The sequence below is a fragment of the Aquarana catesbeiana genome, linkage group LG03 (genome assembly GCF_042186555.1).
Source record: "Aquarana catesbeiana isolate 2022-GZ linkage group LG03, ASM4218655v1, whole genome shotgun sequence".
NCBI classification, from domain to species: Eukaryota; Metazoa; Chordata; class Amphibia; order Anura; family Ranidae; genus Aquarana; species Aquarana catesbeiana.
In genome coordinates, this window is record NC_133326.1 from 119584435 (window position 1) to 119599357 (window position 14923).

The 14923-nt window shown below is 41.3% G+C and overlaps 1 protein-coding gene across 2 annotated transcripts in view; it reads left to right on the forward strand.

The window, feature by feature from the left end:
• NPTN (neuroplastin) overlaps window positions 1-14923 on the forward strand; it is a 110954-nt gene that overhangs the window by 53289 nt on the left and 42742 nt on the right. For both annotated transcript variants that reach the window (XM_073619081.1, XM_073619082.1), the window contains 3 exons: window positions 5991-6162; window positions 11086-11183; window positions 13552-13685. In XM_073619081.1, coding sequence (XP_073475182.1) covers window positions 5991-6162; window positions 11086-11183; window positions 13552-13685 — 404 coding nt within the window. The remainder of the gene's footprint in view (window positions 1-5990; window positions 6163-11085; window positions 11184-13551; window positions 13686-14923) is intronic.

The window sequence follows — 14923 nt, forward strand, 5'->3', positions numbered from 1 at the left end:
TTGCACAGTGCTCCTTGGGATGTTTAAAGCTTGGGAAATCTTTTTGTATCCAAATCCGGCTTTAAACTTCTCCACAACAGTATTACGGACCTGCCTGGTGTGTTCCTTGGTCTTCATGATGCTCTCTGCGCTTTCAACAGAAGCCTGAGACTATCACAGAGCAGGTGCATTTATACAGAGACTTGATTACACACAGGTGGATTCTATTTATCACCATCAGTCATTTAGGACAACATTGGATCATTCAGAGATCCTCGCTGAACTTCTGGAGTGAGTTTGCTGCACTGAAAGTACAGGGGCCGAATAATTTTGCACGCACCACTTTTCAGTTTTTTAATTGCTAAAAAAGTTTAAAATATCCAATAGATTTAGTTCCGCTTCACAATTGTGTCCCACTTGTTGGTGATTCTTCACAAAAAATTTAAATTTTATATCTTTATGTTTGAAGCCTGAAATGTGGCAAAAGGTTGAAAAGTTCAAGGGGGCCGAATACTTTCGCAAGCCACTGTACAAGTACCTGAAATAAATAAATGTGCCAGTGACAAAATGTGGAAAATGTCAAGGGGTGTGAATACTTTTTCAATACTTTTTCACTATATGCAGTTAAAGCCAAACTCCAGCTTAACCTTTTATTCTTGCATGGTTGTACCGGCTCATTTCCTGTACTGAAATTGCTTCCTCTAGCTTCACTGCACATCACGAGCTTCTCAGTGTGGTTTAGAAACTGCAGCAAGTCAGAGCCCACCCCATTTTCTGATATGGGGGGCATCTAGCGTCATCTAGCTTTTTCTACCCCAGCTTTTAGTCCTTGGCCTTCTCCTTTATTGTATTTCAGTTCTTTCAATCATGAAAGATCAGCATCATATGTAGGTGTTACCTAGGGCAGTTTGCATGCAAATACAGTGGCTTTCACATAAACTTGCAATTGTATGCAAATAAAAAATTTACCGCATGGAATTGTTTCTCCTTTTATTGAGAGATTCAGAAATATTTTGGTTATACTGCTGCCAATTGGAGGATTTGGACGCTGACCAACCCTTCACATTTTGCCTCAGTTTTTTGCTAATGGCCTAGGAGAATGGATTTTTTTTTCTCTACTGAAAGATTAACCACTTTATTTTTATTTATTTTTTTTCCCGTCAAGTCTGTGTGGCTGTGTGGGCTGCGCATCGGGTACAACTTTTATTAGAATCCACCCCCCTCTTCCCATTTGGTTTGCAAAGGGTCAAAACACTGTTACAGTTCTAGTTCAGCCTGCAGTGTTTCCTCTCAAGGTCCTGAAACTGACAGCCTGGCTCATTTCCCCTGCTTGAGTCCCAACACTAATTTGAGTCTTTAGCACTGTTGGGTATGGCCTTCCCCCTCAGCCTGCTGACTCTAACTGCAGATGCTGTAAGTGTACCTCAACACCTTCCTCCAGAATCTGATTTGCCTCCAGCTTAAGCAGCCTCTTGATTCTGCTGCAGAGGTTCTGACAGTCTCAAATCTTTGCCTTATGTTATCCCTGAGGAGTCATCGGCATCTGCCATAGCTCCTAGTTTGTAACTTCTACTAGCGCTGTTACTTGTCTGGGATCTGTTACAAGGCCCTAAGACTTCAAAAACATTTCCTGGTGCACACCCCATGCAAAAGACATCATGTACAGAGACTGGAAATCTGATAAATTATTCAAATCTCCCAAACATTTTTCATTCCATTATTGTTTTGAGGAGTCCTTTTAATAAGTGGGCCGTTCTCCCTGTTAATCCAGCAGTGTCATGTCTTAAACACTGGCATATTCTTTACAAGAATAGTCTCTTTTATTAAGGATTCTGTAGGTAAAACATTCTTTTGAATGTAAGAATGAAAAATAATTTTGAAAACCCTTGTTTTCTCTGTCAGACCATGTATTGCAAGCTGCCACGACTATGAGGTTAGTAAGTCAAACATTAAGGGAATAGATGAAACTTGTAAAAAAAAAAAAGATCCAGTTTCCTTCCCACTGATCTGCTCAGAGCTCATGTTGGCTACCCTACACTACTGTGTAGATGAGTTAGTGGATGTATCCTGTTTTATTGCCAGAATGAGTCTCTTATCCATGCACATGCAGGAAAACTCTGGTTGAAATGTTGGTTTGTAAAACAGGCACGTTAAGCTTCTTTTGTGCACATCTTCCGAAGGTCTTTTTGAAACTGCATTGAACTCCTGTAATCTTGGATGTCACTGGGGTAAGAGTACTTATCTACTCCAGTAAAAGAGGCCTAGCCCTTATAGTTATGTAATTAAGTTGAAAAAAGACACTAGTCCATCAAGCTCAACCAATTAAAGGAAAAAAAAAAAAAAGCTGGGAAGACCTACCTCCCTCTAAGGGCAAGTAGAACTGCTTTTGTAACTTCCAGGCTTCAACCTTTAAGACCAAACCCAATTTAGAAGCCCAGTTCAACTGCAAACCCTAGACCTCCAAACCTACAGACAAATCCTCTTCAGACTGAGACCACTACCACTTTTTGTAGTAGGGGGAGACATCTGTCAGCTTTTGTGAACATCTGGAAAGACAGCCTCTCCAATGCCTTTGTAGGTAAGGTGGTTTCTAAGGGCTGCTCTTAGCCACCTCTCCATTTATTGCCTTTCAGCCTTCCTGTGTCACTGCGAAAGTTAACAGAACTTAATCCAGCCCTTTCAAGTCTTCTGGATCAGTGGGTTAATGCTCCAGTTCCTGTACTAAAAGGTTTCATAGATTTTATTCCAACCTTTTCATAGTTACCACACACCACAAGGGGCAATCTTCCTTTCTATCTTTATTCTGACTCCAAAATTCTGCATGGAATCCACCACACTGTTATAACCTCCCATCAGGGGAATTTTATGGCCTCTGTAGACAGACGCCACACCTAGAAGTGTTCAGGACTTGTCACAACTGGAGGGGATACCAAATGTGGATCTCATGGTCCAACAACAAACTGGACAGGTTTGTCTTGTGGTTCAGAGAATCTGTGAAGGAAGCAGTAGATTCTCTGATAGCCCTCCATGATTAGTACAGCCTGATCTAGGCTTATCCTCCCCTGAAATTACTTTCACCTGCTCTGTAGGTTCAAGATGGAAGGCATTTCAGTAATCTTCATAGCTTTGGACTGGACCAGGCAAATGTGGTACTCTGACCTGATCAGACATTCTGTGGGCCTTTCCAGATTGTGAGGATCTCCTATCCCAATGACCAGTTCACCACCCTGCTTCACAGTCACAGGCTTTAATGCCATGACTGTTGACATCAGTCCACTGCTGGATGCTAGAGCGAACAGTCAAAAATTCAACAGTTGTGAATGTGCCTTCTACAACAAAAATCCCCCTGCACATTCAATTGATTTCACGTTCCACCTGCAGGGTCTTTTTCCTCTTTTGGCCTCAGTGGGTCCTCTGGCCTGACCCTCCCGGGGTGTGTGTTGTGGGGGAGCTGGGTCAGCATTTTGGGCTGGGCACCCCTCCTGGAGGCACCCCATCTTTGTTGGAATTCTGGCTCAAGAAATGAGAAATGAGCATCTTTTGCACTCATATGGTTTTAATCAGCACATTTTGAAAAGGGCTGCCATCCCAATACATAACATAAATTATTCTTGCTTAATTATACCCCTGAAGGAGAGTTACACATGTATTCCGAAACGCGTCGGGTGCAAGAACCACTAGCTTACAAGTTGTACTGTTATGGTGACAGCATTGTAAATATGTTCCAATACACTATATGTCTTTTTATACATGTTTTGTACAGATTATATTGAATAAAAAAACTTTTCAAATTTGAAATATACTTCCGTAAAAGTTCTTGTGCCTTAAAAGCCCACCACAAGGGGATTTTGTTCTTTTCTGACTGTTGAAGCCCAGGTCTTGAGGGATAAGTGGCCTCTTTGAATCCGTGATTCCTATGAAAAGCTAGAAAGCTGAATTCCCCTTCCCACAAAACCTACTATAACATGTGGAAGACTTTTACTTCACTTGGTACAAGGAAATAAACTTATTACAGAAAATATTCTGTAGGGCATAGCCTGACTTTTTTTACAATTAGGTCTGGTCTCAAAATTGACCCTGATTACCATCTAGGGTCCAATCTTGGCTTTTGCAATCTTGTTTCCAGGCACTGCTTGTTTTCCCATTCTTGACCTATGTTTACTTATCTCTCCCTGGAATCTGAAAGGATGTTCCAAATGTCTTTGACCTGTGCCATTCAATGAATGAGACTGAAAATGGGAGTTTGTCCTCGCCGTAAAATTGTTTTCATGGTGTTTGTAGGGGGAAAAGCCTACCCGAGGCATGCATGGCGTGGGAGGGGTTATACCAGCCTGGGTTTTTAATTTGCCAGTGTCCAAAACCTGTATATTATGTGGCAGTATAAACTAAATGTCTCTGAATCCTGTAGGCCCCAAAAATAAGGAATATACAGGGAGTACAATTCCCCCCCCCCCCACCCCCCGACTATCTGTATAACTACTCCCAGGAGTCAACCCCGCAGCTTGCATCGGGAATACTGAGATTCATACATGATCTGATGTGTGCTGTGATGACAGGCGTACAGCACCCTGTTGATCACCCATCACCCCCCCCCCCCCCCCCCCAGCCATAACCTGCCTGCATTGCATAGAGAAATACATAGATGCATAGAGAAACCTGAGACCCATCAGATGTTACTGGGTCAAAAATAAGGTTTGTAATAAAAATAGGTTTTATTCAAGTGATTTATAAAGGAAAAATGTAAATAAAAAAAATAATCCCAAACTTACTGGCTTTGTGCAATGGAATTGCACAGAGCTTACCTGAACCTCCTACTCCTCTGTCCAGTGCCCCTATGGGAAGCCGCTTCCCATAAGGGCGCTTGTGCATGCTCGCTCCTGAGCCCTGCTGCTGCATCCATTGCATCCATTGACTGCATCCATTTTTCAGTTCAGCTATTCACAATATTACAACATTTACAAAAGCTAGATTAGTTTATTTGCAAATTCGTTCCTACGTCTTCAATAAATGTTTTTTTTTTTTTTTTCAATACCAATAACTACATGTTGGGTTTCCTGGGTCTTTTACTGCATAATAACAAATTTGGTTTATGGCACTTTTCTAACTGATGAAAATAGTGAAGCAGGTCCTGTCTGCAGCAATTCTGATATGTAGTTGCTTTGCCGTATTAAGGCCTATAATATTTAAAGGATCACTAAAGATATATATATATATATATTTAAAAAAAAAAAAAATAACAAACATGTTATACTTACCTCCACTGTGCAGCTCGTTTTGCACAGAGTGGCCCCGAACCTGGTCTTCTGGGGTCCCTCGGCGGCTGTCTCTGCTCAACCCCACAAAGACTCAACACCTTCATACTTGCTCCCTTGCATGGTGTTGAGTGCTTGCGGGCGCGCTCCCGTGATACAGCCGGTGGCCATAGCCGCTCACTGTATCACTCGGCCACGCCTCCCGGCGCACCGTGTCATTGGATGTGATTGACAGCAGCGCGAGCCAATGGCTGCGCTGCTTTCAATTCATCCACTGTAACCAATCAACGGCCAGGCTGAGCGGCGAGGAGGATGTCAGGGGCGAGCCCGGGACTTTCGTGGGGTCAGGTAAGTAAAACGGGGGGGGGGGCTGGTATTGTCGGATGTTTTTTCACCTTAATGCATAGAATGCATTAAGGTGAAAAAACTTTTACCTTTACAACCCCTTTAAACCTTCACTTGTTTTATGGGAAAGCCTTTAAATCTACAGGATTGAAATTCAGCATTAAAATATTAAAATGAATGTATGAGCTTTGAGTCTTGGAGACTTGACTGTATATCGTTTTTATGTTGTCTTTTGACATTTGTGCTTTCATTATTTGTTTGTCATTGTCCCTGTGTGTTATATCAAATGTGCTCTTGAGAAATTGGCCATATTCATGATGTGAATGGAGGGTATATACTATCCAAAACAAATTATTAGCCTTTGTTTTGTGACTAAAAGTATTAATTATCACTAGTGACACATTACTCTTTCAGGGCCATCGATCAATGCCAGTGAAGATGTTTTGATAAAGCCTGGCTCCATTGTGTTACAGTGTAACCTCACCCAAAACGGAAGCCTTTGGTCCGTTAATGTCACTTACTGGACCAAGAATGGAGTAGAGATAACGGACTCTCGGAAAAAAAATTCCTCCACCATGGAACACAGGTGAGTGTGCGATAGCCATATAGCCTTTACATTTCCAGGGTATAGACATGTTGAAATAACATGTGCATGGCAAGGTCCTGATGTATATGCTGAGACAAATCTACCAACAGCAATGTGAGTGCCCAAACATTTGGGAAGGGGTAGTCAAAGCTTTCTAGATTGAAACACCGTGGTCTCTCTTGAGAGGGATAGGCTACAAATACATGCACTGATTTTTGATGCAGTTGACCATTTGATGCAGGTCATTTCTAAAGTCTGGAATTATATGATGTAACAGAAATGACAAATCGCTGTATCCAGACAATGTTGGCTTGACCAACATTGAACACGTATGACTTTTTGCTAGATTTGATCATGGCCAATTGAAATGTTTTTTGTAATTCTGATTGCTTCGGTTTTGAGGTTGCAAACAATAATTTTTTTAATTAAATTATTTTGCTACTGCATTGTGTATTATACACCTTTATTTGTACAAATATATATCAATGCTAGCTTAGGACTACAAACAAGAATAAATGTTGAAGTATTCCAAAAAATCAATCAAAATATACACGTGAATGTAGTGAACTTGTGAAAATCAAAAGTCTGTGTTGTCTTAACCACCATGTGCCCATTGCTTATCTTAAAGTGAACCGTCAGTAATTTTTCAACTTTCCATCACTTAAATCTTCTGCCGTTGTTTTAACTTTGGATAGTAAAACATTTTTTTTTCTGCCAGTAAATACCTTATACAGCCCACTTCCTGTTTCTTGGTAAAAAGCCTAGGCTTATGACATGCACAGCTCTCTCTCACTCTCGTGAGAGTTTGCCAGGTTGGGAGTGGGGGGTGGGGGGGGGTGTGAGTCATAAGAGGGCCAATGAAAGCTGCAGAGCTTGAAGTGTGTCTCTGTGTAAATCCAGGAAGTGAACAGACAGCAGCTTCAGCTGCCCACAGTTAAAATGGATGCAGCCAGACTTGGTGGAGAGAGATTTCTGTAGCATATTTGGCAAGTACAGGATCGCAGTATATATAAAATATGCAAAGTGGTTGGAGGGAAGCTTCAGAATGGCAAAGATGTTTTTTATTACAAATTATGTAAGCAGACTGCAGTTCCTCTTTAAAAAGGGTCCCCAGGAAGTATTGACCTTTTTTGACAAAGTAGGTCATATAGCTCTTCCCCGTAAGGTCTTTTTTTTTTTTTTTTTTTTTTTTTTTTTTTTTTTTTTTTCTAAATTCCAGCTTCCCTATATACCATTAATGTACCTCTGTTGCAGAAAAGAAGAAAAATGTTCTATCTTCTAGGACAGGCATAACCTCAGCCACTTGTCTTTTTTATAGAAAACTCCATTACCTCCTGCTACCCGTCCTGTTAATTGGAATGGGAAAACTGTTAGTGAATGCAAGAAAGTAGTTCAGCAGCTGACCTCATCAAGGGATATGTTCACCTTTAAAAAAAAAAAAAAAGCACATGTTTTTGCTGATAAAAAAAAAATGTGCATTTATTTATTTTCTTTTTTTTTTTTGAGAGCCTGGAAAGCATTGCACCCACAATCGGCAATGCAGGGCTCTTGCAGACTCTGTGTGTAAGCTGTTTGGCCATACATCATACGACCAAGCAGCTACTAACAGGAAGCATCAATGAACTACCACAGCTCTCAGCAGCACCATGATGGTTCATTGAGAACTACAAGCCGACAGCCACAAAGGCTGCCGGACCTTGTCGTTTTCTATTCACAGAACTCTGTCAATGAGTTACGTGGCCGGATGGGCAGAGGTTCTTTGCAGAGAATGACAGAGCCGGGGAAGATGATAGCCTGTCACATCGGGAAGCTGGTGGATTTGTAACATATTACACCCTGAATATGGATGTACCATGTTGCAAAATGTGAACTTCTACTTTAACACACACCCTGCACCTGCTCTTTTCCCTCTAGGAGATTGCTCCCTCCCACCTCTGTACTCACCTGCACTCATTATCAACGAGCATGGCTTTACCTGAATCCACAGCCCTCTACTGATTTTGTTTTATGTTACCTTCTTCTTGTATAGTTCATTTGGCAAAGTGTGCTGGAGCTGAGTGATCACAACAGCCAATGAGGAGCAGAGCTGTAGTATTGGAAACGTAGAAGTGTGTCCCTAGAAGTCTGTAAAGCTCATTATACACTATACAATCTGATTGTATTGTAATCTCCTTTAGATCTACCATCAACTATGTAGTGCAAGGACCTGCCTGATTGGATACAGAGTGATTGTGTGTGTGTGTGTCTTATTTCTATAGGTTTGGTAAATCTAAAGGAGATTGTACAATTTGATTGTATAGTGTTTGGCCACCTTTATACACCTAACATGAACTAGTTGCGCTTTCAGTTCCATTAAATTGTTAAAGGCACCCAAAACATTTAAGGAAAAATGCCATTTGTCAAGTACATAAACACAGGACAAAAGCACGTTGAACAAAATGTGCAAACCCCAATGCGCCAAAATGCCCCATGAGCTACTGTGATGCGTTTGTCATCATTGCGCTTAGAGCAACTCATTGAAATGAATGGGCTGCCCTATACATGTTGTGGGAAACGCCAAAAAATGAGTGCTCCCACTACACTATGTGAATGGGGCAGGATAGTGAAATTGGTGTGTTTACACCCTCCCCTTCCCTGAGCTGGACCTGGATTACAAGAGCATTGGCGGTTTAATGTCTCCATCTCATATACTTGTATAAAGCTGGTCGTACACTATGCAGTCTTGATTGTACAATCTCTGTGCAAATTTAGATTTACAGAAACCATCCATTAAATTTTTATCAGGCAATGCCCTTGCACTACATAGTTGATGGTAGAGCTAAAGGAAATTGTACAACTGTATGGTGCGTGGCCACTACAAAGTAAGAAGTGGAAAAGTGGGTGGAAATAAGTGATATTGTAATGAGGAAGGTATTGCCCAGAGTGGTTAAACAATCCCTATTTTGTGATGCAGGAAGGCAGTGCATGATGGGATATGATGTTCCTGGATGGTCACATTATAGCACAGGAAGTCAGGTCTCAATGCATTTTTTAAAATTTTGGACACGGGTGAAAAAAGAGAGAGGTACATAGGGATGGCTTGGGCACAAAAGAACATTAGATAAGACTTCTGTTAAGTGAAATTTTGCCTGAAAAAGTGAACTTGGCCTTTTAAAAGGGGTAGTCGCCCCAGATGTTAGGTCGGTCTTCTGTCTCACGCCATAAACTCCCACTTCATGCCTTTACCTCCTTCTTTAATCCTTGACTCAGAGGCAACATTTAGAAAAACAAAAAACATGTCCATAGTGCAGCATCTCTCTTAAACCATTAAACTGCTTTCACACTGGGGCGGGCGTTGGTGGTAAAACATCGCTAGTTTTAGCGGCGCTTTACCGTCATTTTAGCAGCACTATTCGGCCGCTAGCGGGGCTCTTTTAACCCCCGCTAGTGGGTGAATAAAGGGTTAAATGCGCCCGTGTAGCGCTGCTGCCAAGGCGCTTCGGCAGCGGTACCCATTCATTTCAGTGGGCAGGAGCAGTGGAGGAGTAGTGTATACACCACTCCACTGACCCAATGATGCTGCTTGCAGGACATTTTTTTCACATCCTGATAGCTCATAGCCCCAGTGTGAAAGCACTCGGGCTCCTTGCTCCACCACTCGTCTCCTTCCTGAGACATTTTAGATCAGAATTAAGATTAAAAAAATTCCTATAATGTAGTAGTTAAGACTTCAGTATTAAATATAAATATCACTCAGTTTATAAAATGTATAACCACATATCCTGTGATATTGCTGTGGCTTACCAGAGAGAACACTAGAGTAGCATTACTCCAGGTTATCTGCATATAATGGATAAGGTTCATACCACAAAAACACACTCCAGATCCGTTCCAGATCCGTTTCTACATGCGTGTTTTTGATGCTTTTCCAGGTGCTTTTTTCATTTTTTTTTCTTTCACTATACTAGGTTCCTGTGCAGTTTTGATGCGCTTTACTGCGTTCCAGTGCAGGAAAAAATGCAGCATGCTCTACTTTTTTTTTTTTTTCTGCTGAAAAGCCCTGGAAGTGACTGCACTGGTGTGAACTATGCCAGTGGAAACCATATAACCTACTTTTCCTGTGTTTTTGATGCAGAACAAAAACGCACTGGACTGCATGTGGTGTGAACTGACCCTTAAAGTGAGTCACATACACGATCCTTGGATAATCGAAAAAAAATCCTCCCAGTTTTCCTCCACTTCAGGACAAGAAAAAAAAAGGGGTCCCTAGCTCAGGACAGAACTTGGCTCAACAAAATGAAATGCTGCCTTAACATAAGTACCATTAAAACCAAATCACTTTTTTATTGCATCAATATTACTCCATAGAGTGATAAAACCAGTGCATCTTCAAAACACTGTTATATTAAAAAATAAAAAAAAAGGAGAAAAGACACATCGAACATCTGGTGCGTCTAGCACTATATGACCTACTTTGTTATAAGAGGCCAGTACTTTCTGGTGAGCCTTTTTATGATGAGCACTGGGCATGTGGTGGTTGCTATTTGTAATTAATAAGAGGATTGTATAGCACGGACTCCCCGGACTTTTGATTTTCACAATTTTGCTATATTCATGTGAGTATGTTCATTAATTTGTTGGAACACTTTATCAACTGATATTTATTATTGTTGTCCTAAGCTAGCGCTGATCTATGTTTGTACAAATTTAGAAGCACTGGGGTGTATATTCTATTGGCAGCCTGCTAAGTTATAATTAAGAGTGGGCTTGGGAGCTATTCACAGCGTAGTTCTTATAAATATATGCACCTATCCTGTAGCTTCCTTATGTTCTCATGACTATATCCACTATTACATATGAATTGCATTCATTTTCTAAAACCTGTTGTGATTTAAACCATATTTTTTATTACCACTAATCGTACTCTGCTTGTTTTGTTTATAGGATCCCTAAACCTAAAGCCGACGATTCAGGAGAATATTTGTGTGTATTTACTTTTTCCAACGGTTCTCCATCAGTTAATGCAACCATTGAAGTAAAAGGTAGTCTTTCAAAAGACAAATATTATTATTTTTTTTTTAATAGAGTTAAAGTGGAGGGCCACCCTGAAAAAAAAAATTACACCAACAATCCTAAAAAAAATTTGAAAAAAAATCTGAAAAAAAAAAATTAAACTTACCTAAACCCTTGCTGCTAGGCAGTCTTACTAATCCGCCTCTTCCTTTTCCACGGCATCTTTTGCTCCTTGGTGAGCGGCCCCGTTGTCTTCTGGGAACTGTGTGTGTACCCAGAACACCACGGGGCCATTCACAGAGCTCCACTCGCGCGTGCGCAGGAGGAAACTGGCAGTGAAGCCGCAAGGCTCTACTGCCGGTTTCCCTTACCTAGGATGGTGGTGCCGGGAGCCGAGGGATGGGTCGACCTCGGGCGGCCAACATCGTGGGCACCCAGGACAGGTAAGTACTTATTTAAAGTCAGCAGCTACAGTGTTTGTAGCTGCTGACTTTTAATTTTTTTTTTTTTTTTTTTAACGCCCGGAATCCCGCTTTAAATGTTCTTTGTAAAAAGGAACAATCTCTAAAATTGGTCATAAGATTATTTTCAACATAGGTGTAATAATGTGGTCAATCCTGTGCTCATCCCCCCGCACTTCACTATGTTTGTTCATATTAGATCTGAACAGTTTTCACTCAGTTTCATGGTTTGTGAATCCAAGCAATCAGGATTCATGGATTGCTTTAATCAGCAGGTACATATTCTGGAGAATCAAAAACTGGAATAATTGGAAATCAGTTTCTTCCGTATTGTGGTTCACTCATCTCGTCTAGCCGTACTTGAATAATTTGTAAAGGTAGCAAAAAATCCGGTAGTAAGAGGCCTGCTTAAGACTATTCTGAGAAAGTTGTACACTGCTAAATTGCTCCTGCAAAGGAAAACTGATTTCAGACTAATTGGTGAGTATCTGGCAAAAAAAAAGCTTTGTTGACCACAACCGAACCTTCTAAAAATGCTAATTGGCTATCTCTAGCATCAATACTTTAGTCTCTGACCTGAAAGCTTGTATGCAGCAGACAGAATACCTGTTCCACATACTCTTAGGGCCCTTTCACACTGGGGCGGCTTCGGCGGTAAAGCACCGATATTGTAAGCGGCGCTTTACCGTCGGCATTCGGTAATACCGCCCCCGCTAGCGGCCGAGGAAAGGGTTAATAACCACCGCAAAGCGCCTCTGCAGAGGCGCTTTGCCGGCGGTATAGCCGCACTGTCCCATTGATTTCAATGGGCAGGAGCGGTGAAGGAGCGGTATACACTCCGCTCCTTCACCGCTCCAAAGATGCTGCTAGCAGGACTTTTTTTCCCGTCCTACTAGTGCACCACTCCAGTGTGCAAGCCCCGAGGGCTTGCACACTGGAGAGACAGCAGCGGCACTTTGGGGTCGGTTTGCAGGTGCTATTATTAGCGCAATAGCGCCTGCAAACCGCTCCAGTGTGAAAGGGCCCTTAAGGGGTCAGTAAGGAAGCATTGAAACCAGAAATAATCCAGGCAAATGGCATTGTCAGAAAGTTGGGGCAGCTAACAATTTAGCTCTCAGTACAAGTTTTCTTTTGGTGACTATCCCCCCCCCCCCCCAATTACTCAGAGTAATGTTTGAAGTGTTACTAAACCTAAAAATGTTTTTTACCTTAATGCATTGCTTGCATTAAGGTAATAAATGTTTTCAGTCTCCCTGTGCCCCTCTTCCCTGTGTGAAGGGGAAGAGAGGGGAAAAGAGATGTCATGCCGTCCAGAGGGAAAAGCATGCATCTTTTCTCCCCTCTTTTCCTCTTTACACAGCACTCGAGCAGCAGCAGGAGCAATTGGTTCTTGCTGGGGTCAATCAGAGGAAGTGGGGGGCAGGCCTAAGTCCCGCTGTGTAATTCTATGGAGCGTGGCTCCGAACATGCACAACTCGGGAGCATGGGGAGTACCTCTCCGCATAGCCAGTGGTATGGTAGTCAAGCAGAGGAGCAGCCAAGATCGCCGCCGGGGACCCCAAAAGAGGAGGATCGGGACCACTGAGCATTACCACTGCACAGAGCAGGTAAGTATTACATTTTTGTTATTTTAATAAAAAAAGAGTTTAGTAACAAAAATCTTTTGAAATGTTCATCTGTTGTGCAACACTAAAGCTGGCCAACAAAATAAGGCAAGTACATTTTCATAAGCCTAATCCTATACAATTTTTTTTTTTTTTTGTTTTTTTGTTTAGTGCTTTCATTTTAGCCCAGCTATATTGTAGGGCCTTAAAAGTTCAGTTTGGTCTTGCAAAGAAGTGAAGGTTTGTTTCCTGGTTAGTCTTCTATGCAGGAGAACAGATGCTGGCATAAATAAAGGATATCTGTTTTAGCCGCTGTGTTTTCTTGTTTTCAGCGGCTCCAGAAATCACTGGGCATAAAAAAAGTGAGAACAAAAATGAAGGCGAAGAAGCTCTTTTATATTGTAAATGTGTAGGATATCCACACCCTGAATGGTTTTGGTTCAAGTTGATTAATGACGTGCCAAATGTAAGTACAGCAAACATTGTAAATGGCTCCAAAATCACTGCTAAAAAAATGTCATTGGAAGTTGATATTTTGGTGTGTTGTCATGTGAAGACCTAATTGAAAAGAATGCTGTTTGGAACAATCGAACAGATTCTATATAAAATATTTGATTCTATATATATATATATATATATATATATATATATATATATATATATATATATATATATATATATATATATATATATATATGAGGCTCGGTTCACACTAGATGCACTGCAAATCTGCACCACATCTAAATCGCAAGCCTGTTCATGCAAACTAATTGCAGAGTCTATGTTAACGACACACCACAATCAGTTTGCAAAATGCAGTGCGATTTGCAGAATCAAATCGCATGGGTGTGAACACCCATGCAATATGATTCTGGTGCTGATAAAAAAGGGTCCTGCACAAGTTTGGTCTAGGGCTGCAACTAACGATTATTTTTTTAATCGATTAGTTGGCCGATTATTGTTTCGATTAATCGGATAATAACCTTAAAGTGTGCTGTATAATTTAATATGTAAAGTTTAAAAAAAAGGCAATTTATTCTTCAAAATCTATATGCAGTGGTAAATATAAATCATCAACTATATGGTTAGGGAGCAAAATCTCTAATCCACTCTGAGAATAACAGACAGAAGAGATATACTGTATATACTATTGGAGGTTGAATCTGGTAAATATCATCAAACTCAGAGATCACATTTTTTATTTAGATCCCAATCACACTGGGGCACTTGAAATGTGCCCTGCTCCCACGTAATGTGCCCTGCCTCCTTGAAATGTGCCCTGCTCCCACGTAATGTGCCCTGCTCCCATGTAATGTGGCTTGCCTCCATGTAAAAGTTTACTTTAAATGTAATAGTAATGCCTTCTATTACCTCCAGTCTATCAGCCTCCATCTTCTCTGGGTTCAGATGCTGATCTTCCCTGCACAGTCTTTAAAGTCATTTTTTTTTTTAAAACAACCATGTTATACTTACTTGCTCTGTGTAATGGTTTTGCACAGAGCAGCCCCGAGTCTTCTCTTTTGGGGTTCCTCACCGATGCCTCTGGCTCCTCCTGCCTTTAGAGTGCCCCGATAGCAAGCTGCAAATTATAGTATAGTGTGCCCCTATAGCAAGGTAAAAAAACTTCTGCTTTTAGACCCACTCACTTCCTGCCCAGGACTACATGTTCCATCAGGCATTGCTCCTCACACATTCACAAGTTCT